We start from the raw sequence: 24,899 nt of genomic DNA, 5'->3' as shown, positions 1-24,899 counted from the left end.
CCTTTGGGGGGGGGTACTGTCACGCCCTGGCTCTAGGAACTATTTTATGTTGAGCCAGGGTGTGTAGAGTCTATGTTTTGTGTTCATTGTGTCAGTTTCTAGTTCATGTGTTTCTATGTTGGCCGGGGTGGTTCTCAATCAGAGGCAACGTGAATCAGCTGTTGCTTGTTGTCTCTGATTGGGAACCATTCTTAGGCAACCTGTTTGGCACAGTGTATTGTGGGATCTTGTTCTGTGTTGGTTTGTGTATGTACCCAAGGACTTCACGTATCGTTTTGTTGTTTTTGTTCGTGTGGTGAAATATAAATAAAAGATGTTCGCATTCCACGCTGCGCATTGGTCCAATCCTTTCGACGATCGTGACAGGGTGGCTATTTGAAGAATCTCAAATATAAAATATATTTTGATTTGTTTAACACTTTTTTGGTTACTACATGATTCCATATGTGTTATTTCATAATTTTGATGTCTTCACTATTATTCTGCAATGTAAAAAATTGTAAAAAATAAAGAAAAACCCTTGAATGAGTAGGTGTGTCCAAACTTTTGACTGGTAGTGTGTGTATATATATATATATATATATGTGTGTGTGTGTTTTACAGGAGTAAATGTAAGCTACCGGATACACAACTCTCATCTGGCTATAACTGCTGAACGGGGCTTCCAACCAATTGTATTTTTATTGTTCAGGTTCAACATCAGCAATAGTTTTGGTAGTTTTGCTTTAAACAATCAGCGTATATGGTCATTTTAAGATATACACTGTATAGTTGATCATTTCATAACGATGACATCAATTATTTTTGCGAGGTGCCCTGCATGGCCAAAGCAAGAGGAGAAGAGAAGATCACTCCATAAAAACTTCCAAACGGTCAAAACGATTTGATTTTGAGATGAGGTTGAAATTCTAAGTTGTGCTATATATTCACTGGCTATGTCATAGCTAATTTCTAAATGATAAATATTCATACATTACTATCTAAAACACTTAATCTAAAAAAATGACAAGTTATTTAGTGGGTGATGGTGATTTCAGAACCAATGTTGGGGGACAAAAAACATGGGCTACATTGTCCCCCCTAATCTGATGGTGGTAGATGCCTAGTCTCCCTTATGGCTCAGATCAGGTGCCTACAGAGTACATACATCATTTACACACACACACACACACACACACACACACACACAGAAGTGAGCTCAGACAGATCCAGCTCAGAGAGGCCCAGCTCATGAGCTCCATCAGAAGCAGATTTTAATTTAGAATGGAAAATAAATGTGCTTATGCAACAAATGTTAGTGCATCAAATCTTATCCCGTCGAACCGAATCGTAGCGATTTGTTCTCTAATCAAACTGAATCGCACCGAATTGTCTCAAACTCAAATGTAGCGTTCCTGTATCGTATCAGAGCCCATGTATCAAGATACGTATCGAATCGTCTTGAAAGGGAAAGATGCACATCCCTAGTAGCTAACCAGAGTTGGTGACATGACCACAACCCTCTCAAGATCCTGCTATAGACCAAGAACAGGACCAGGTGAAGGGAATTTGTGTCAACGATATAATCACCTCTTCAGTGTACTGACACTTGGCATAAGTGTTAATAGCTAAATTAATCCTCAATACAGAGTGTCAGAGTGTTTATAGTTCAGGGGGGAATCCACGGTTCAAGACCGTGTGATGGTATTCCCTCTAGTTACCCTCTCAGTCAACCACACAGAGCTGTTTACAGCAACATCATTTCGCAGACAGACAGAGAGGAGCGTTTAAGGAAAAGTGTATACTACAGGTAGTGTCAGACAGGCAGACAGACAGAGAGGGGATTATGGTAAAGTACACACTACAGATACTGGCTGTCTGGCTGGCTGGGTGCCTTGTCACAGCCAAATGAGTCCCACGTCCCTGAGTCTGTCTGGTTCTGTTCCACTGCATCCAAGCAGAGATAAGAACTCCATAAACAGCCACTAATGCTTTGTTTTTATATGTGTGCATTGCTCTGTTTGGAACGTACACATATAGAAATGTTACAATACAAATTTAGGACAGACACTGACAGAGATAAGATACCATGGACCACAAATTTCAATCAAGAGTATCTTTATGGATCAGTGGAGGCTGGTGGAAGGAGCTATATGAGGACGGGCTCATTGTAATGGCTGGAATATAATTAAATGGAATGGAGTCAAACATGTGGTTCCCATATGTTTGCTGTGTTCAATACCGTTCCATATATACCTAACCCTCACCTTAGCAAGCAGTTGCTTTCCAACAGACAGTTTGTTGATAGTATGACCATCTGTAGAGCAATGCCATAACTCTGATCTCTGTCTACCTCCACTTGCCTTCCCTTTAAAAAGTGTGTGTACGGATGGTCACATCCATGGGGTCAGTAGGATCTTTCAACCAGATCTAAACTCCATCAGTGACCCAAACAGAGGAGAATGAATCTCCTTCTGTCCCCTCTTTCCCTCTTTTCAATCACCAACTAGAGATACTGCTACTGATGCTACTGCTGCGTGCTGCTGTACTTCTGCAGCGTGATAGTCTCTATACTGCTGTTAGGCCATCAACTTTGAGCCCCAAAGTAATTAAACAAACATTAAGGGCTATCAACACGCTGGATTAAAGCGGTTGACTGTAAGCAAGGGTAACTGCACAGTCAAGAGAAACCCTGAATGTGTGAAAGTTGCTTATTGTGGTTTGGATTGTTATGGTTTTGACACAACTCTATTTGATGTGACACCAAATGAGTTATCACTGACAAGGTATGGCACGAGTCAACCATGAGCTTCTGTGTTAGTTACAGTTAGGACAAGCATCTCTGCCCATTTATTCTCTGGTTTAAGCCTGCAGTATGGAAATAGCATTCTTAGCATAAAAATAACTCCACTTGGATTGAGACTCGCAGCAACACTGTTGAGTGGTCTAGTGTAAACCAACAGCTAAAAGTAACACAGCCGTGAACACTGATGTAGTGAGGTTTGGGTAACAACGATGTGTTACTAGGCAATACTAGGCCAGGGGAATTAGGTAATAGTTTCTCAGTCAGTAATGCTGTACATTTTCTAATGTCAACATACTGTATCCCAGAGCTGACAAAATGACAGATTTACCAAATCTAAGTGAAACGTGAACTGGTTGGTTGATTATTCCCTATAGTTGTATTCACTGCTTAATTACAGTATATTGGCTTGACTTGTTTACATTCATTTTATTGGTTGAAAGATCCATCGATCTATTCACTCCTTGTTTTTCTAGTAGAGATGCATGCTGGGTAGTGTAGTTTGGGCTGTCATTACTCACTGAGGGGTTTGAGGATGTTGGGCGCTGCCTCATCAGTGTTCTCGCCGTCCGTTTTGTCCCCCTCTACTTTCTCCACCGGCCTCTCCTTCCTCTCCTTGTGGCTGGACTTGCGTCGGTGGCGCCGGCTCCGCTGGTAGCTCTTGGGCACGTGCACGCCGATGTACACGGTGTGGTGACCTGAGTGAGAGAGAGGGAGAGGGGACACAATGCAAAGGACGCAGGTCAGATTAGGAGGACTACGATTGCTATGCCAAGAAAATAACATGAATCCTGCCATGCTGATAATCCGCATCAAACGGAAGAAATGCACAAAGTCAATGAGGATCAGTTGGGTAAGTAAAACTATGGGAAAGACAGGAGGATGGATTAGATTTGATAGGGGGAGGGTTGGATGTCAAAGAACACATCGATATGGCTACCTGCCTTTTAGGTATGAATTAGGCTGTTACCAAACAAAATGTATCTGACAAAACACACACACTGCTGCTGGCCTATTTAGTCAGCTTGTTTGATAAAACGTTTTGTCAGTTATTTGTTCGTCAGGCTGTTTCCCCTGGGTCAATCAGACTGGGATCTGTCCTCATCCTGACACATGTTGGGGATGTAAATACATTTCAACCACTTCCTGTGCAGCAGCTCTGACAGGAAACTGCTAAACATCTCCAGGAAGTCATTTCAGAGAGAGAAAGAAACAGAAACAGTCCCACAGTGTCAGATGCTCCAGCTCACAGCTTCCTGTATCCCAGCCTGGTCAAATGTTCTTGGCTGTATACACAATCCTAATGTACATTAATGTAGGTTTTTGGTGGGCATGGGTAACCTATACAAAACAGAACTCACATTCCCTAGTGCAGGGGTCTCCAAACCTGTTCCTGGAGAGCTACCCTCCTGTAGGATTTCACTCCAAACTCAGTTGTAACTAACCCAGTTCGTCTTATCAACCAGCTAATTATTAGAATCAGGTTAGGGTTGATTAGGTTTGGAGTGAAAACCTACAGAATGGTAGCTCTCCAAGAACAGGGTTGGAGAGCCCTGCCCTAGTGTGATCTCACACACATGCTAACATGCTACATGCCTACAGTGGGGAGAACAAGTATTTGATACACTGCCGATTTTGCAGGTTTTCCTACTTACAAAGCATGTAGAGGTCTGTAATTTTTATTTTATCAAAAATCCAGAAAATCACATTGTATGATTTTTAAGTAATTAATTTGCATTTTATTGCATGACATAAGTATTTGATCACCTACCAACCAGTAAGAATTCCGACTCACAGACCTGTTAGTTTTTCTTTAAGAAGCCCTCCTGTTCTCCACTCATTACCTGTATTAACTGCACCTGTTTGAACTCGTTACCTGTATAAAAGACACCTGTCCACACACTCAATCAAACAGACTCCAACCTCTCCACAATGGCCAAGACCAGAGAGCTGTGTAAGGACATCAGGGATAAAATTGTAGACCTGCACAAGGCTGGGATGAGCTACAGGACAATAGGCAAGCAGCTTGGTGAGAAGGCAACAACTGTTGGCGCAATTATTAGAAAATGGAAGAAGTTCAAGATGATGGTCAATCACCCTCGGTCTGGGGCTCCATGCAAGATCTCACCTCGTGGGGCATCAATGATCATGGGGAAGGTGAGGGATCAGCCCAGAACTACACGGCAGGACCTGGTCAATGACCTGAAGAGAGCTGGGACCACAGTCTCAAAGAAAACCATTAGTAACACACTACGGCGTCATGGATAAAAATCCTGCAGCGCACGCAAGGTCCCCCTGCTCAAGCCAGCGCATGTCCAGGCCCGTCTGAAGTTTGCCAATGACCATCTGGATGATCCAGAGGAGGAATGGGAGAAGGTCATGTGGTCTGATGAGACAAAAATAGAGCTTTTTGGTCTAAACTCCACTCGCCGTGTTTGGAGGAAGAAGAAGGATGAGTACAAACCCAAGAACACCATCCCAACCGTGAAGCATGGAGGTGGAAACATCATTCTTTGGGGATGCTTTTCTGCAAAGGGGGACAGGACGACTGCACCGTATTGAGGGGAGGATGGATGGGGCCATGTATCGCGAGATCTTGGCCAACAACCTCCCTTCCCTCAGTAAGAGCATTGAAGATGGGTCGTGGCTGGGTCTTCCAGCATGACAACGACCCGAAACACACAGCCAGGGCAACTAAGGAGTGGCTCCGTAAGAAGCATCTCAAGGTCCTGGAGTGGCCTAGCCAGTCTCCAGACCTGAACCCAATAGAAAATCTTTGGAGGGAGCTGAAAGTCCGTATTGCCCAGCGACAGCCCCGAAACCTGAAGGATCTGGAGAAGGTCTGTATGGAGGAGTGGGCCAAAATCCCTGCTGCAGTGTGTGCAAACCTGGTCAAGACCTACAGGAAACGTATGATCTCTGTAATTGCAAACAAAGGTTTCTGTACCAAATATTAAGTTCTGCTTTTCTGGTGTATCAAATACTTATGTCATGCAATAAAATGCAAATTAATTAGTTACAAATCATACAATGTGATTGTCTGGATTTTTGTTTTAGATTCCGTCTCTCACAGTTGAAGTGTACCTATGATAAAAATTACAGACCTCTACATGCTTTGTAAGTAGGAAAACCTGCAAAATCGGCAGTGTATCAAATACTTGTTCTCCCCACTGTATATGTAGCATTCACAGTGGATTTAGGGAGTCAAGTGAAGACATTTTACAGGCTTCTTTTTAATTGTTGCTTATATATTCTCATCTTATCTGAAAGTGGTATTATAAATATTATATTATAAACTTGGCTTTGCGAAGGTCACTTAAAATCAGAGCACTGACTACATGGCTACTACTGACTACTGACAGGCTGTCTTGGGATGTAAAAAAAGAGTCAAGTGGAGTTCAACCAGGGGTCATCCACCAAAAGGCAAAATCCATTCAAACATGAGGTTGGTCGTGACTGAGTAATGTGGCTTTGAGTTATTTCACATTCATTGTGACTGTGGCTTTTCTGGCTGTTGATTATTTTCACTGTGTGGCTCCACGTGAGGTGAACTCTGGGTTTGGGGTTTGTTTGAACTGAGGGAAATTCTAACACAGAATCTCACAGAGAGGTGAGATAGCTGGCAGATATGGCTGTGTACACACTGCCTATCACAACTTCAACTGTGACATGATTGTCTCTCTTTGTGTGTGTGTGTGTGTGTGTGTGTGTGTGTGTGTGTTTACATATTGTAAAGTGGTTATCCCACTGGCTATAAGGTGAATGCACCAATTTGTAAGTCGCTCTGGATAAGAGCGTCTGCTAAATGACGTAAATGTAATGTAAATGTAAATGTGTGTGCGTGCGTGCGTGTCGAAATTTGTAAGAATGTGTGTATGTGTTTGTGCAAACGTGTGTGTGTGTGTGTTTTGGCCACTGGGGGGAGTGCGGCAGGCATCGCTTGATAAACCTGTGTTATGCGCTCCACTTCTTTATCTTCAATATTAATCGCTCCTATACTTCATCCTGATATTAGTGGGAAAACCACAACAATAGAAAACCAATCGAAAACACAGACCTGGAGAGAGAGGGCATTACGAAATAGGGTAGCGGAGAGTGACAGCTGGCAAAAAGGATGACGCAGGAGAGAGAGGAGTGGGAGATGTGACGGAGAGAGGAAGAGCGAGGAAGGGAGAGAAGGGAGAAAGAGAAACTGAGACCTAGAGAGAGAGAGAGAGAGAGACAGAGAGGTGGAGAGAAATCAAGGGATGGAAGAGGAAAGAGAGGGAGAAATAAGAGGGGTAGACTCTTTGGAGTTGGTGGTTGAGAGGCATGAGATAACAAAATTGTTAGCCAGCCATCATAGACGTCGGTGGTAGATAACAACATTGTTAGCCAGCCGTACAGCAGCCATCATAGACGTCACAGAGGCTCAGTGCTCTTACCTTCCACCTCCTCCTCATCACAGACATGCTTGACGAAGGATGCACCTCTGTCCAGCACCACCTCATCCTCCACCCTGCAGGAACAACAACAGGAACACTGTGAGAACAGGGGAATAGACCTAGAACACTAGTAGAACAGGGGAATAGACCTAGAACACTAGTAGAACAGGGGAATAGACCTAGAACACTAGTAGAACAGGGGAATAGACCTAGAACAATAGTAGAACAGGGGAATAGACCTAGAACACTAGTAGAACAGGGGAATATACCTAGAACACTAGTAGAACAGGGGAATAGACCTAGAACACTTGTAGAACAGGGGAATAGACCACTAGCAACATCACTGTTTCCCAAACCCGTCCTCATGACCACCAGCAGCCACTCCACATTTGTTAATTTCCAACACGAGTCCACCTGATTCAACTTATCAAGGGCTTGCTGATAAATTGACTAGTTGACCTGAATCAGTTGTGCTAGTCCTGGAATAAGTCAGATATGTGAAAAGGCTGGGTCAGGGAGTCTCCAGGACAGGGTTGGAAAACAACACCCATACGTAAAATGTATGCAAGCATGACTAAGTCACTTTGGATAAAAGCGTCTGCTAAATGGCATATACAGTATTGTTATTATGATTATTTAATATTATTATATCAATACAGAGGCTGTAGCAGTGAGAGCAGGATGTGTGTCATTAACCTAACATCAGAGGCTCTTTTGAGCAGAGACTCCTGTGGTTATGAGGGTGACACACAGACACAGACACACAGGCCTTACTCCTCCAGCTGGCTTCTTACAATGATCTGCCCTGGCTGTCGGGATTAGCCTAGCTTTACTTAGGAGTGGAACCTTCTATGAGCACGCAAATACACACACACACAAAGCTTCTTTCCTGCAGCTGCCTGCACTAAGAGACTAGTTACTAGATCAAAGGCTCTGTGTTTATTTACATCAAGACTGTTATGAGCTCTGTTGTGAAATATATAGTATGTACACAACCTACCGTCTATTGTGTATCCAAATGCGTACAGAGAAAAAAATAACATGAACAGATTGATTAACAAGTGAAGGGTAGATGGACTCCTTGTTGAGGGTCTCAAAACTTATTTTATGCTTATTTATTCATTCTAGGGGCAACAAGTGCATAGAAGGAGTAGAAAGAGTCAAATCTGCTACTGTTCCTTCAACGGCGAAGTACTCTTGCTACAGCTAACCTCCCCCACTTCTACTAACCACATTCACACACAAAACACACACACACACACAGTTGTGCATCGTCAGGCTAACTAATTATTTCCTTTATTATTTGGACCTGTCAAACGGTTATTGTGCCAGAGGGCAGAGGATCCTGCTACTACAATGGAGAGATAGAACATCATAACAAGATCCGTTCAGTCTCTATTATTCATCCCATTCAGTCTCTATTGCCCATCTTTTTCATGGGAAGGCACTGAACCTGGCATGGACTCTGGAACATCACGTAATAGAGCAAGGTTCTATGTTCTTGTTGTTGGATAGTAACTCTGCAGGTCTCGAGACACACAATGCAACTCCATTGCATTGGTCAGATCCTCTTTCACGTTCCCATGACTGACCAAGCACAACATGGTGTCTATGAGAGGGTGTGTGGCACTGCTCATACCAGCATGTGTGCTCCGATCTCCCAGGCTGGAAATGTATGATTTGCATTTTCTGAGCGGGATTTCTACACACTTGTAACACAGTGTTACACCATTTAAGCTTGTGCATGCATGCATGCCTGCCCTTTATCTGTGTCCATGCTAATATGTTTCCTATGTGTGCATACTGGTACATTTATGTAGGCCTAATTGTGTATTTTGCCTTTAGTTGTACGCCTGACAATGACCATACACCTGCTTCAAACCTGCCAGTCATAGTAGAGAGAACAGAATAGTCTGTGCCAAAAGCCTGCTGCAGGACAGGTAAGTTACGTTATCTTGTGTATGAGGAAGTAAGGGCTCAGTTCCCTGTCCCAGAGTCGGATCACTTTGTGGGGCTACATGGCTTATAATTCTCCCCTGATCCCCCAGCCAGCCGGCTCTTCCTGGAGCAGGGAGGGCTAGGAATGTGGCTCCTCCAGTCCAGCAGAGACCAGCTAGCTTAGGTGACTTTAGAGACCAGATGTTTAGACCACATGGAGAGCCAGTCTCAGTCAGAACAAAACGGCACAACACAGGGAGAGGAGCAGGAAGGAGATAGTCAAATATTTCCACATTGTGAAGAACTCCCTGCTCCCTCAGACACGAGCTGGGGTGTGAGGTCACACCGGTGAGAGAGTCTGCACACAATTCTCTCCATCCTTCAGTTTCCAGCTCATCACCGAAGGCAGCGGTCACTTACAGCTACAGCTGTCCCTCACAAACATTTGTCTGTGTTCTTTTCTAGTTCTGTGTGCATTTATGCCTATGGAAGTAATCCTCCTAATGTTATAAAGTGTAAGGTATTATGTTTGTATTATAAGTTTGCCACAGCTACACAAGTTGTAACTTGGCCTTATAACTTTCCTGCGTCATTGCTCGCTATCTCCTATGCTAATGTGTCCTATGTTAGATCTTTGCTAGTGACCTTTGCCACTTGCCACTAGTTCTGTTATCACTAAGTAATATATTATATTTTGGCAACAACAACCTGTAGATCACATTCCTGTATTTTAGCTGCATTACATTATCTAGGCTCTCCTCCTCCTTGTCTTCTTCAAATTGGGTTGCCTAGGGTTTGTAAACCAAAGACTATGGTAATATCCAGGAGCCAAGACCAAGATTTATACCAGGACGTTGGTCCCAATATCCAGACCCAGAGTGTTGAGACTATGACAATTAAAGACCAAATTGATGTGGTATTCAGTGGTCTCAAGACCAAGACCACTAGATCAAGAGTCCATGGGTCCTTTCTTCAAATGTACACTTTAACCCGATCGAACATCTCTGGAAAGACCTGAAAATAGCTGTGCAGCGACGCTCCCCATCCAACCTGACAGAGCTTGAGAGGATCTGCAGAGAAGAATGGGAGAAACTCCCCAAATACTGGTGTACCAAGCTTGTAGCGTCATACGCGAGAAGACTTGAGGCTGTAATTACTGCCAAAGGCGCTTCAACAAAGTACTGAGTAAAGGGTCTGAATACTTACGTAAATGTTATATTTCCGTTTATTTTCTTATTTTTAATAAATTTGCAACAATTTCTAAACACCTGTTTTTGCTTTGTCATTATGGGGTAATGTGTGTAGATTGATGAGGGGGGGAAAAACAATTTAATACATTTTAGAATAAGGCTGTAACGTAACAAAATGTGGAAAAACTCAAGGGGTCTGAATACTTTCCGAAGGCACTGTAAGGTCCTGTAAAATTCTATAATTAGACCCATACAAAAATGTTGCGTGCACACATAGTAGGTCCCGTACCGGTAAGGATTTCAATCTACTTTCCGTCTTCTATTTTCCGTCTTCTTCTTCTTCTACTACTATGGTATTATGGCGGTCCGCAAACAATCGTTAGAGGTGGATGCCGCCACCTACTGTACGGGTGGTAAACTATCAAAAAAATATCCATTGTAGGAAAGGGCGAAAAAAACGACATCCTACAAAATACAAAAATAGACACATTCAAGTCACATCCCTACACAGGCTTAGAGTCCAAAAAAGCGTTTTGCTGCACTCACAATGATTTCTTCTTCATTTGTGCTGTGCAGTTTATGACCATAGTAATAAATGCTACAAAGTCCACCTTTTTCCACGTGTAATATATCAGGATCCATTGATTGCAGAGATAAGATCCCTGGTGCAGGCCCAACAACATAGCGTCTTCAACGCCACCTGCTCCTTCCACTCTTCTCACCTCCTCCAGATAGGAGACACACTGGACAGCCCTTATTCTTCTCACCTCGGGACCATGTTCACCACAACAATTGCAGCATTTAACCTCCACTGGCATTAGATACTCTTCCCATCTGTATACACTTGACACATGTCCAAATGTGTTGCATTTATGGCACTGAAGGGGTTTGTGCACGAATGGTCTTACAGGGTATCTCATATAGCGTAACTTTACATGAAATAACCAAAGTATAGATTAAGTGAATTTCTTCACCCCATCAACCATACGGGTCAGTCGACGTCCACAAATCAATCCACCTACTTCCTCAGGTATTTCATCTGCACACACTTTATGCCCCACCCCAGAGTTAACCCTCTTGATAGGCACTCTGCTTTGAAGGTCAAAACATTCCACTCATATATCATCTTGAGGCACAATGCACGTGCACAAATCAATCCACCTACTTCCTCAGATATTTCATCTGCACACACTTTATGCCCCACCCCAGAGATAACCCTCTTGATAGGCACTCTGCTTTGAAGGTCAAAACATTCCATGAGTGGAATGTTTTGAACTCTTCTGCTCCGCGGACACACAAAAAAATCCAAATATGCCCACTTCTTGACTCTCACTGACGCCACTTCACCCAACGCATCCCTGACATTTATCGAGACTTCAAAACGGATCTCCCAGGTTACATTGGTCTAAAAATCTCACTCCGACAAAATAAATGAGTCTAGGGGTTTCCTAGACTCCATCTATGGCTGATACGGTAGCCCACAGCCATATGGCATAACCAGATGAGGGCCTAACACAAGGACAACTCAGAGTATGCTATTCTGTTCATCTGAAATAATTACATTTCCTTCATATCATGTTTCTTTAGACCTGTCTAAAATAAATAATGGATTTATTGTGATGGTGTAAGCTATATTAAATTGATTTATTAGACTTTTTAAAATGTCGATGTTCCAAAGGTCTGCATCAGTGGCTTGTAGGATATGCTTGGAAGCCAGGAGATGCTAAATGTGTTTATGTTAATTAACGGTCAATTACCATGAGACCAGCAGTTATTTTCTTGACAATCACCAGCTGACAAAATGTCATAACCGCCACAGCCCTGTTTCCACCACAACTTTACTTCTCGTTTCCTTTCTTTTTCACTGTAACCATAATCATTCTCACTCTCTGCGCTCTCATCTTTAAACAAAACATCAATCACATGACTTCTCAATCTACTTTCACCCCGGATTACAACAGGTTGTTGTTCGCTAGCTCCGCCCCTTCCGGCGGCTTCATGCTAATCAGCCATTTAGAGCATTACATTGTTCTCCCACCAACTAGTGGCACAGTCAATATTACAGCTAATATACCAGCAAACAGGGGACGTCCTGAGGACATTCAGCAACATTCCTATTAGTTCCCTTAAGGGTTTCGGCACGACATTATCCCATTGATGTTCTGAGAACGTTCTAAGAACGTTGCGTGATGATTCCAAGGGAATGTTCTCTGAGAGACCTTTGTGTAGTTCCCATCAAATTCCCAGGACATCACTGAGGACCATGTCAGTACCTTTTTTAGGATGTTCTCTGGACTTTCATTTTACTAGTCCTTAGAACGCATGATGGTCCCAAGGGAACGTTCTCTGGGGGATCTTTTTATAGTTCCCGGTTTGTCATGGCCCCCTGAAGTTCCCCTGAACGTTCTTGGGACGTTGTGTCATGTTCCCCTAAAGGTCCCCTGAACGTTCTTGGGACGTTGTGTCCTGGTCCCCTGAAGGTTTTGTAGTTCCCGGTTGGTCCCGGGGACGTGCCGAGGAGGTTTTTAGGACATTCGTGGGACGTTGTGTCCTGGTCCTCTGGTGGTTTTGTATAGTTCCCGGGTTGTCCTGAGGATGTCCTAAAAACATCCTCTGGGATGTCCCCTAGACTAACCGGGAACTAGACAAAGCCTCCAGGGGACCATGACACAACGTCCTGACCACTTTAGGCAACCATTTCGTGACGTCCTAATGACTCATTATTGTTTGCAGAGATATGCATATTGTTTACATGTTTAGCATTACTTATGTATATTCCAGCAACTTATTATGTATGCGTATTCCCTATAATATTTACCATTATGTTTATGTGTACATTCCTTAACATTATTATGCATATTTTTACCACTATGTTTATGCATATCCCAGCTTATTACCATTGTACTACTATGTCACACTACTGTGTTGATGACTCCTTGTACAATTCTCATTGTATTATCATACCTATCTCTCTTGTAGAAACCACATTATACTACTGTTTTCCTCATTACTCTTCTGGCTATTGGATTAAAGTGTTCACAGTGAATCAACCGCTTAGAGCAGGGGTGTCAAACTCATTCCATGGAGGGCCTAGTGTCTGCTGGTTTTTGGTTTTTCCTTTCAATTAAGACCTAGACAACCAGGTGAGGGGAGTTCCTTACTAATCACTGACCTTAATTCATCAATCAAGTCCGAGGGAGGAGGAAAACCCGCAGACACTCGGCCCTCCGTGGAATGAGTTTGACAAGTGGCTTAGAGTGTCTTTCTGACAGAAGATACAGGGGCTAGAGTCGCACTCCCAGCACATAACGAACTTAGTATTCTACATACCTGCACAATGTTCTTAACCCGTAGACTTGGGTCACAGCAGTACACATAAAGAGAGAAACAGACAGATTAAGGCACGGACAGACCGGTAAGATTGTCAAGTGTCTGCCGGCCAAGAGCACTTAGCATCTCTGAACAGAGTGCCAGTCGTAATTTGCAAACCGAGTGCAAACCGACTCCACATGTAGAAACGGGTGAACATTACGCCCGTCAGTCGCCAACGGCAGGTGGACCCTATAGCACACCGCGCTGACAGCAAGCGAATTAACTGCGAACGAACGGCCCCGTACTGTGCAGACTGACAATCGGTCTGGTAAATGTTCTCCTTTAGACAGTCAGTCAGTGGTTCCGGCCTTGTGAAACAGTGATGAGTGAAGGTGTTGGTAAGGGGATTAGCAGGTTGCTTCCACATGGCTTTCGGTTCACCAGTGGGGGTATAACATTAGAGGGTACTGGAGAGGAGCTGTCATTAATCTGTGGTCTGATGACAGTAGCTATACATACTGAACATACCTATAGTACCTACTGTAAGCTATACTTCTTACATCTACCCAACATATGGGTAATTGGGCACTCCAGTTTTCAACACAGATCATTAACAGGATAAGGTCAGAACTGTGACCATCCCCCTTTCTCACTGTCCTTATATTTTAAAAAAATAAGATATACTTTAACTTATCAATAATATCTAATATAGTCCTGTAGACACATGTTCAACAGGTCATTTTTACTGAAGATAAATATGGTATTTCACATTCAACTTCCAGTGTTTGTTCCTTAATTCGAGCACCTTGGACAGCAAGGTAGGCTAGTAAATGTTAATTTTCTCCCTTTTCACTGTCCCGGGCTGGAATAACACTGCTACACAGTTTGAAAAATAGAAAATAAACAAAGACAGGAAGCATACAACTTGTTCCTGAGATAGATAGCACCAGTTAGCAGCTCATCTGCATTTCCCCAGCAGAGGGACAGCCTTATCACTCCATTATCTGGCCTTCAGATATGATTGGGGCCAGACCATAACCATAACGTTGAAGCAAAGCTCCCAACATCAAACACACAGGGGAGAGGCGTGGCCTGGGGGCCTGGCATTAGGCCATCCTGCCAAGGGCTGACAAAGCTTGGACTCAGACTCTCCTGTACCCTCCTTTGTTTTTTCATTCTTAAAGGAAAGAATGGAGAAAAGGTTGAGTTCCCACAGAGTTGTGTTTTGAGCGGGATCAATGCAGCCTTGGGTTTCATTGTGTTTCTTTGTGAGGTAAAGGAGGCATCGAAATGGGGGAGCGTTGTATTGTACTTAATTTCTCACCATTATCTTGTCTTGGTACTTCTTCTTCTGTCTTTCCAGGACAGCCTACGTGCCTTCCTGGTGCGAACAGTTACAGAGTCATATCTGTCACACAGAGAGCAGGCCATGGCCTCAGTCAATCCCTCCAAGATACTACGTGCCTTCCAGGCGAACATCTACAGAGAATCATCTCATATTTGTCAGAGCCGGCAATAGCTTCAGTCAGCCAGTCAGTCAGTCAGCCAGCCAGTCAGTAAGTCAGCCAATCAGTTAGTCAGCCAGTCAGTCTCTCAAGTCCCTGAGGTGTCATTTGTGATGTGACAAGGTCAGCTCTTACTCTGAGGCTCTGGAGCTCCGTTTAAGGACATAGGGAAATGTCTGTATGGACAGCTGCAGGCGCATAGGGAGAGTGAGAGGGCCTTGGGGTGTACAGCGTCAGGGGTCATCCCTATTCATATGAACTAAAAGAAGTAGGGAGTTCTGGTTGGTGGTTTAAGAGGGTTTCCCGAGACAGCCACAAACAGGCAGAGGTAATTGTATGGCTGGCATATTTCAAGTTTTCGATATTTAGAGAGCTTGAGACTATAAGGTTCTATCTGGGATTATCTGAGATAATTGGCTTTGAAGTTCCAAATGAGGAACTCTAAATATCAAAAACTTGAATTATGCCAGCCTTACAATTACCTCTGCCTAAATGGTGTCAGCTATTTTTTTTATCTACTATTCTTTTGAATTTAAGAACATGATTTGGGGTATTTGGAGTACTATATAGGTAGAGAACATTGAACAGAACAACTCAATGTTGACGAAAATGCAGATAGAACCATATAGTCCCGAGTTCTCGATTTGTAAGTTGCAAACTGCTAATTATTTTGCCAATTTCCCTGGAAAAAGTGAAGAGTGAATGAAGTTTACAGTGGCTTACTTTCATTCTTTTATAAAGCCTTAGTATTACATTGTTGTAATATAGCATATTGGAAGGACATTTAAGTGCATCAGAAACGTGATATGATAGCACTGGCTGATACAAAACCATTAGCGGATCCACTCACGTAGAATTTAGCGTAGCCTTTATCATAGCCCTCACAAGTAGCATTTAGTGTAGCATTCACCATGATAGCCTTCAGAGGGGGTGAAGGGGTGAGGAAAGGGAGGGGTAGTGCAGCCAGGTCAAGTAACAGAGTGATAGGGCCTTCATTATAGCATTGCCTTGGCCACAAGGAGAGAGAGAGAGACAGACAGACAGACAGACAGACAGACAGACAGACAGACAGACAGAGACAGACAGACAGACAGACAGACAGAGACAGACAGACAGACAGACAGACAGAGACAGACAGACAGAGACAGACAGACAGACAGACAGACAGACAGACAGACAGACAGACAGACAGACAGACAGACACAGACAGACAGAGACAGACAGACAGACAGACAGACCCAACCGAACAGACAGACAGAGACAGACAGAGACAGACAGACAGACCCAACCGAACAGACAGACAGAGACAGACAGAGACAGACAGACAGACAGACAGAGACAGACAGACAGACAGACAGACAGACAGACAGACAGACAGACAGACAGACAGAGACAGACAGACAGACAGAGACAGACAGAGACAGACAGACAGACAGACAGAGACAGACAGACAGACAGACAGACAGACAGACAGACAGACAGACAGACAGACAGAGAGAGAGAGAGAGAGAGAGAGAGAGAGAGAGAGAGAGAGAGAGAGAGAGAGAGAGAGAGAGAGAGAGAGAGAAAGAGAAAGAGAAAGAGAAAGCAGGGTCATGTTGCAGGCTCAATGCTGGGGAGGAATGAGGTCATGGGGATAACGCTCCTACCACACCAGGGGCCCCATACGCCCCCAGGAAAGAAGCCAGTTAATCAGCCCTTGATGAGGTTTCTGAAAGTGAGGGCCTTATGAGGAATGCACAGTACAGGACAGGAGGTACACCCACAACAGGAGCGCAGGGCTAGTCGTACACCTTACCCGGGACAAGGACATATTGTGTCCCACTATTAGTGACACAATATTCTATACTCTATTTCTCTACACCAGCCTCATGGTATTTAGTCTTTGTAGTCTCCATGTACATAGGGCCACAGCAGTGAGCAAGAGGTTGCCACTGGGGCATTTGGCCTAACACCGTTTTTCACACCTTGGGGTTGAGCTGATTTTTGTGTCAGGTTTAAGGTCAGCAAAGCTGTGGTTTGTCTTGTCTCTCTAGGACTGGCTTCCTTCCATACAAAGGTGTTGCTAGTCACTCACCTCATTATTGGGAGATAGTATGTCTTCCTAAGATCCTATGTTTGAGGGGATCAGTTTGAGCAAGGCAAGAGGAGCAGAATAGCTCATCTTGATCACATAATGAGTAGCGATTTGGGCTGCATGGTGCCATTAAACCCATACATCTTATCCAGATTGCTGCAGCCCGTCTGGTGTTCAACCTTCCCAAGTTCTCTCATGTCACCCCGCTCCTCCGCACACTCCACTAGCTTCCAGTTGAAGCTCATATCTACTACAAAACCATGGTGCTTGCCTACAGAGCTGTGAGGGGAACGGCACCTCCTTACCTTCAGGCTCTGATCAGACCCTACACCCAAACGTGGGCACTACGTTCATCCACCTCTGGCCTGCTAGCCCCCCTACCTCTACGGAAGCACAGTTCCCGCTCAGCCCAGTCAAAGCTATTCGCTGCTCTGGCACCCCAATGGTGGAACAAGCTCCCCCACGACGCCAGGACAGCGGAGTCACTGACCACCTTCCGGAAACCCTACCTCTTTAAGGAATACCTGGAATAGTCTAACAGTAATCATTCTACACCCCCCCTCCCCCAGTGGTGGTTGTCCCACTGGCTATCCTAAGTTGAATGCACCAATTTGTAAGTCGCTCTGGATAAGTGCGTCTGCTAAATGACTTAAATGTTAAATGTTAAAATTGTGATTTATAGACCAGTGATTCTGCGCAGTCCGACTCGACTACTATGTACAGTTGAAGTCGGAAGTTTACATACACTTAGGTTGGAGTCATTAAAACTCGTTTTTCAACCACTCCACACATTTCTTGTTAACAAACTATAGTTTTGGCAAGTTGGTTAGGACATCTACTTTGTGCATGACACAAGTAATTTTTCCAACAATTGTTTACAGACAGATTATTTCACTTATAATTAACTGTATCACAATTCCAGTGGGTCAGAAGTTTACATACACTAAGTTGACTGTGCCTTTAAACAGCTTGGAAAATTCCAGAAAATGATGTCATGGCTTTAGAAGCTTCTGATAGGCTAATTGACATTATTTTAGTCAATTGGAGGTGTACCTGTGGATCTATTTCAAGGCCTATCTTCAAACTCAGTGCCTCTTTGCTTGACATGATGGGAAAATCAAAAGAAATCAGCCAAGACGTCCGAAAAAAATGGTAGACCTCCACAAGTCTGGTTCATCCTTGGGAGCAATTTCCAAACGCCTGAAGGTACCACGTTCATCTGTACAAACAATAGTACGCAAGTATAAACACCATGGGACCACGCAGCCGTCATTACGCTCAGGAAGGAGACGCGTTCTGTCTCCTAGAGATGAACGTACTTTGGTGCGAAAAGTGCAAATCCATCCCAGAACAAAAGCAAAGGACATTGTGAAGATGCTGGAGGAAACAGGTACAAAAGTATTTATATCCACAGTAAAACGAGTCCTATATCGACATAACCTGAAAGGCCGCTCAGCAAGGAAGAAGCCACTGCTCCAAAACCGCCATAAAAATGCCAGACTACAGTTTGCAACTGCACATGGGGACAAAGATCGTACTTTTTGGAGAAGTATCCTCTGGTCTGATGAAACAAAAATAGAACTGTTTGCCCATAATGACCATTGTTATGTTTGGAGGAAAAAGGGGAAGGATTGCAAGCCGAAGAACACAATCACAACCGTGAAGCACGGGGGTGGCAGCATCATGCTGTGGGGGTGCTTTGCTGAAGGAGGGATTGGTGCACTTCACAAAATAGATGGCATCATGAGGAAGGACAATTATGTGGATATATTGAAGCAACATCTCAAGACATCAGTCAGGAAGTTAAAGCTTGGTCGCAAATGGGTCTTCCAAATGGACAATGACCCCAAGCATACTTCCAAAGTTGTGGCAAAATGGCTTAAGGACAACAAAGTAAAGGTATTGGAGTAGCCATCACAAAGCCCTGACCTCAATCCTATAGAAAATGTGTGGGCAGAACTGAAAAAGGGTGTGCGAGCAAGGAGGCCTACAAACCTGACTCAGTTACACCAGCTCTGTCAGGAGGAATGGGCCAAAATTCACCCAACTTCTTGTGGGAAGCTTGTGGAAGGCTACCCGAAACGTTTGACCCAAGTTAAACAATTTAAAGGCAATGCTACCAAATACTAATTGAGTGTATGTAAACTTCTGACCCACTGGGAATGTGATTAAATAAATCAAAGCTGAAATAAATCATTCTCTCTACTATTATTCTGACATTTCACATTCTTGAAATAAAGTGGTGATCCTAACTGACCTATACAGGGAATTTTTACTAGGATTAAATGTCAGGAATTGTGAAAAACTGAGTTTAAATGTATTTGGCTAAGCTGTATGTAAACTTCTGACTTCAACTGTAGCTAGTCAATCACAAACACACATTATGTCTTCCTCATACAACTGCCCGAGTCTGGGTGAATGATATTAGGTTTACACATGATTAAGAACGTTTTTACTCTACGATAGATTCTCGAGAGGTATCAAAAATTACCAGCGACTAGACAATTTAATGTAATGTAAACTGCGAAATTATCGAGTTTCGTGAGCCACCTCCAGAGGTCGCGGTCGAACTCGCCCGAGTCAGCCCTCTCTGAGCAGCCGGATGTAAACGGAATTGTCTCTTCAAACGAAATTCTCCTACAGTAAAAAATCTTAATAGCAGAGCAATGTTTTTGAAACGGATTAAATGTATTTGCATATTTTATGCTTTATTATATCACTAGTCTACCATCTGTGCTCACTAGCCTAGGCTATATGCTGCTGTGAGTGCTCATGTGTGGAATGCATGGAATTGCAGTTATTCTACAAAAAATATATATTTTTTAAAATATTGTTTGGCAAATGTAGGTGTTTTAGAAACCTTAGAATCTGCTGTTTCCAATATATTATAGGAATACAAATGTTTGATCTGCATGAACTTCTGTAGGATGATTTGAAAAAGTCGCTTTTTAGTACTCTCTGTTCCTCGGTTTTATACACGTGGAATGCGGTTGCGAGTCCGGTTGGACGTACTGCTAAATTCTCTAAAACAACATTGTTTATGGTAGAGAAATTTAGAGAAATTAACATTCAATTCTCTGGCAACAGCTCTGGTGGACATTCCTGCAGTCAGCATGCCAATTGCACACTCCCTCAAAACTTGAGACATCTTTGGCATTGTGTTGAGTGACAAAAATGCACATTTTAGAGTGGCCTTTTATTGTCCCCAGCACAAGGTGCACCTGTGTAACAATCATGCTGTTTAATCAGCTTCTTGATTTGCCACACCTGTCAGGTGGATGGATTATCTTGGCAAGGGACAAATGCTCACTAACAGGGATGTAAACAAATTTGTGCACAGAATTTGAGAGAAATACGCTTTTTTTGCGCATTGAATAATTGTTGGATCTTTTATTTCAGCTCATGAACCATGGGATCACTTTACATGTTGCGTTTATATTTTTGTTCAGTGTATTTCAGCCAATTTTGGTCTTTAATATATGGCAGACAAACAAGTTCCCTACCTTCTTTCCCTTCCACTTGCCGCCAATGTTGCAATCAGTTGTTTATAACTTATGATAGAGCAAACATTCCAATATATTTTTGATAGCTACATGTGACATAACTCCACCATTCCTATTCATAATATAATTCATAACTATAATACCTTCTTTTTTTTTATCCATAGAGAATGTTTTTTTTTATCAAGCAGTATATTTGAGTTTAAACATAATATTTGTTGTAATATTTGTTCTGTCTTTCCTGGAATATACTATTTTAATTGTAACCAGCTTTGTATGGCTTGTTTAAGAAAGGTCCATACTTTGACAGGTATTTACCTCTCCATGGTTGCAGGATCTTGTCTATTTATGCTAACTTTCTATGGAAATTTGTTGTGGTAAATTAACTTATATCTTTAGGGATATGAATACCAAGTATGTCTACTTCACCATCAGCCCTTTTTATTGGTAAACTACAGGGTAATGTAAAAGTTGTCTATTTTAACAATCCAATACGTAATATGGTAAACGTATTATAATTTGGTTTTAGTCCAGAGGGGCAAGAGAAGTGATCTAGATCTTCAATGAGAGGAAACTTCAGTCATCGGCATACATTGACACTTTTTCAGCCCTGGATTTATAACCCCTTGATGTTCCGTTCCCTTCTTTGTCAATTACACACGGCACTGTTCATCAGTCTCTTCATTCACAAGACAATTGATAATATTGTCACCCATCAGACCATTGTCAATTGAATCATGTCTTTAGGCTACATCTATTATTACATGTGTGAAATTAGTTGCAATATAATTTAGGTGTAGTTTCAATGGGCCATTGTCAGATGGGTAGCCATCTGTCGGGTGAAGGAAGGGCAGGGGGGAAAATGACATGTCCTCCTAAAACTGCTTATAACAAAAACTATTGTGATATCGAAACTCTAACGTCAGTGTGTTAAATAGATACATTTAGGAAAAGTCAAGGACGCAAGGGGACATTACTTTAAATTTGAGCTGCGGAGCAAGAATGTTTAGTTGACAAGCCCCCAAACCCTCTTTCGGCACGTGACAGTCCGTTGTTAATGTAAAAAGAAAACTTTATGTACATATTACGTAAATTAAAATCTCATTGCGAAACCTCTGCTTCAACTCTCTTCAATCTGAATAGGCTGTTGATACACCAGAGGGCAAAACCTCTCCACCAAGGACTTATTTCACCACAGAGTGTTAAAGTACAATCTTATCTTATCTACTACCAACAGACCTCTTGCTAACTATACCTCTCAGCATTACATTTTACATTTTAGTCATTTAGCAGACGCTCTTATCCAGAGCGACTTACAGTTAGTGAGTGCATACATTTTTTTCCATACTGGCCCCCCGTGGGAATCGAACCCACAACCCTGGCGTTGCAAGTGCCATGCTCTACCAACTGAGCTATACAGGACCTCTCTCTTGGGCTAGCCAAGATTAGTGTGTCAGTGCGTGAGGATGTGGGATCAGCAGGCCTGGGCCATAGGATCAGGGATCATCCCCGGACCCAGGTTCCTTACAGCATGACTCATTAAATCCCAATCCCACCACAATGACCCTGGGCAGGTCCTCCACCCTGAAGAAGGTCCTTAAGCCTAGCCTCTGGCTGGGGGTTTAACCTTAATACATTGTTGGCACAGAGCTAGTTACAAGGCTAATGACAGAAAGATAGCGACAGAGAGCTACCTTCTCAGGGCTAGCAACACACTGTTGTGTCCTTTGGAGGATATGCTTGGTCTGGGCAACCATTGTTATATGGTAGATGATGTCGTTCTTTGTAGTCTTGTTTGGTTGGCATTCAACTTTGCATTCACTCTTACCTGCTTAGTCAAGGCATAGGCCTACATCCCTGGTTCAGGTTGAAGTACTTTCCCCACCCTCGCTTCCCTAGCTCTCTCACATGTTAAGGTGGTTGCTTTTGCAGTGTGCTTGGAAAATGATCTTTGGGAAACTTGCTATCAGCTCTAAAGGATTGTGTAAACAGTGACTGTTTATTTCCTAGTGACTGTGCACTTTTAAGTCTTAAGTCACTTTTGGAATTTTCTTCTAACAATACCTTTACAGGTGTGACGCCACTTGCAAGAAAAAAACAAGGAAGTAAGACAGGTTTTCAAATTCTAACCAGCATGGCACCTAAGCAGTCTGTGAAGTGTCAATCACAGGTTTCCTGTATGTGTTCTATAAAGCAGAGACAACAGGAAACAACACATTGATAAACACAGATAGTAAGTAGATAACATAATGATGACAGAAAATAAAGAGTTTCCTGTCCAACATAGACAAAGAATAAAGAATGAGGAATCATTTGTTTTAAATAAAGGTTATTTGTAGGCAACTTCAGATTAAAGGTGTGGCCAGAACTTTTAAAATGTGTTTCCTTGTTAAACTATGATGCAATGAAAGCACATTGAATGGATGTGGAAATTATTCAGAAGGAGATCACAAATGTCAATATATCCAAAGGTTCTCTCTGCTCTCTTTTTCAATGCATTTGACCAGCTGATCTCTTTCCCACACCCCAGTTACTGCTTCAGACATATATCAGAATAAATCTACAGAATGAATGGATTACATACTCTGTACAAATAACTTCACAGAGTACAATGCCATCTGGAGGATTAGATATGAGGAGAATGAGTGGAGTGTAGCAACCAACCTATACAACCCAAACAGTCAAACGTTCCACGTGGTTGCATGTTCCTGAGAAGCAAGCACAGTTGGTTGGGTATACTTTCAAGAGAGGCCACACAGACTGACGAAGAGTTCTAAGAGGTGTTGAAGAAGAAGTACCACATGTATTCATGGTTTTTTAACCCCGACGAGCGATAACACTTGGCTCTAGAGTCTTTTTTAGACGCGTCCATTCTAATTGATTGTGACAGGATCTCGGGAAAAAGATTACCGTGCCCTCTCAAGCCGCCTCGAAGAAGCAGCGGTAATCCAGACCTCATTTGCTTAGCCTATCAAATCGGTTAGCTGCTGAGAATTGAGCAAATGTAGGGTGCTAAATAGTTAACACGTAGTTAATTCTCTTTACCACAAAGATGAACATCCTTCCTCGAAAGGTGTTGTAGTTTACACTTTAAGTAGTTTCCCCCTGATTTTAAAAAAGGTTTCTCAATAGGTACACAATGCCATGCCAGATTCAATGCAATGACAGAAATATTTTCCATGATGGAACACTTTTGGCGACAAGAAGTATATGCGTAATTACGCTTAGATTCCAGTAAAATGTTGAAATAGGAACTCTATCCAAGTCGTAGTATTAGGGACATCTGCTACTCAGCAGGAACGTGAAAATAAATTACCCCACTTCTGACTGGGGCAATATTTGAAGCGCAACATGCCCAGTCCCAACAGACATCACCAGCCCCACTAACGTTATATAGTGGACAATTCAAATCCCACTTTTTGATAGGCTATGGTCATTGTAAAATCATTATTTTCAGATTTAAAACGGGTTCATACTCACTTGTTTTTATCGGTGCTCATTCTGCTGGAGTTTTATGTCCAGCTTTTATTCAGGGATGACTCCAGAGGCGAGCTGAAGCAGACGTCACAGTTCTCTTGTTCAATAAAAACAAGAAAGTTGTTGATGTGTTTCAAACAACGCGTAAATAAGCTATTTTACTCGAAATAACTTTACAGTACGGGTCTCACTCCATTGAGGAACTCTCTAGCTTTTAAGAAGTATCCTATTAATCTCCAAGGGAAGTAGTGGTATCGTCCACAAATGCTTATAGTGAAACTATCTGGCAGTAATCAATGTTATTTCGTCGGTTCTACAAGCTATATAGAAACGGAGTTTTAGATTATTCATACCGCGAAATATTCTATCACACCATTCTAAGTAAATCCTCGATTTTTTGCGATCGTTGTAGTATTTCGCTGCGCGCGTCTGAAGAAGCTCTCCGAGCGTGGAGTGTCTTTTTAAAAATGTAAAGTTCCATCCCTCTTTCAACGTCACGCCACAAGTGGGAGGTAGAGGTAAAAAAGTTAGAGTAATAATCAATGTCAGCAGCACGGTGGGAAAAAAATCTAGGTGAAACTGACGTGTACCTGTTTACTTTCTACACTAGAAATTAGGGGTTCAACAAGGGTTATTTAAGAGTCTCACAATGCCTCGAAGAACCTGACCAGTACATAATATAGCACATAACATA

The 24,899-nt window shown here is 42.7% G+C and overlaps 1 protein-coding gene across 2 annotated transcripts in view; it reads right to left on the bottom strand.

Moving 5' to 3' along the window:
- LOC121541461 (electrogenic sodium bicarbonate cotransporter 1-like) overlaps nt 1-24,640 on the bottom strand; it is an 87,536-nt gene extending 62,896 nt beyond the window's left edge. For both annotated transcript variants that reach the window (XM_041850491.2, XM_041850492.2), the window contains exons 1-3: nt 24,209-24,640; nt 7,207-7,280; nt 3,304-3,480 (exon numbers count right to left, since the gene is read on the bottom strand). In XM_041850491.2, coding sequence (XP_041706425.1) covers nt 3,304-3,480; nt 7,207-7,280; nt 24,209-24,228 — 271 coding nt within the window. In that variant the 5' untranslated portion in view covers nt 24,229-24,640. The remainder of the gene's footprint in view (nt 1-3,303; nt 3,481-7,206; nt 7,281-24,208) is intronic.
- Between the last annotated feature and the right edge of the window lie 259 nt (nt 24,641-24,899).

The sequence above is a fragment of the Coregonus clupeaformis genome, chromosome 27, assembly GCF_020615455.1.
Source record: "Coregonus clupeaformis isolate EN_2021a chromosome 27, ASM2061545v1, whole genome shotgun sequence".
Taxonomy (NCBI): Eukaryota; Metazoa; Chordata; class Actinopteri; order Salmoniformes; family Salmonidae; genus Coregonus; species Coregonus clupeaformis.
This window is presented reverse-complemented; position numbering and strand designations above follow the sequence as displayed.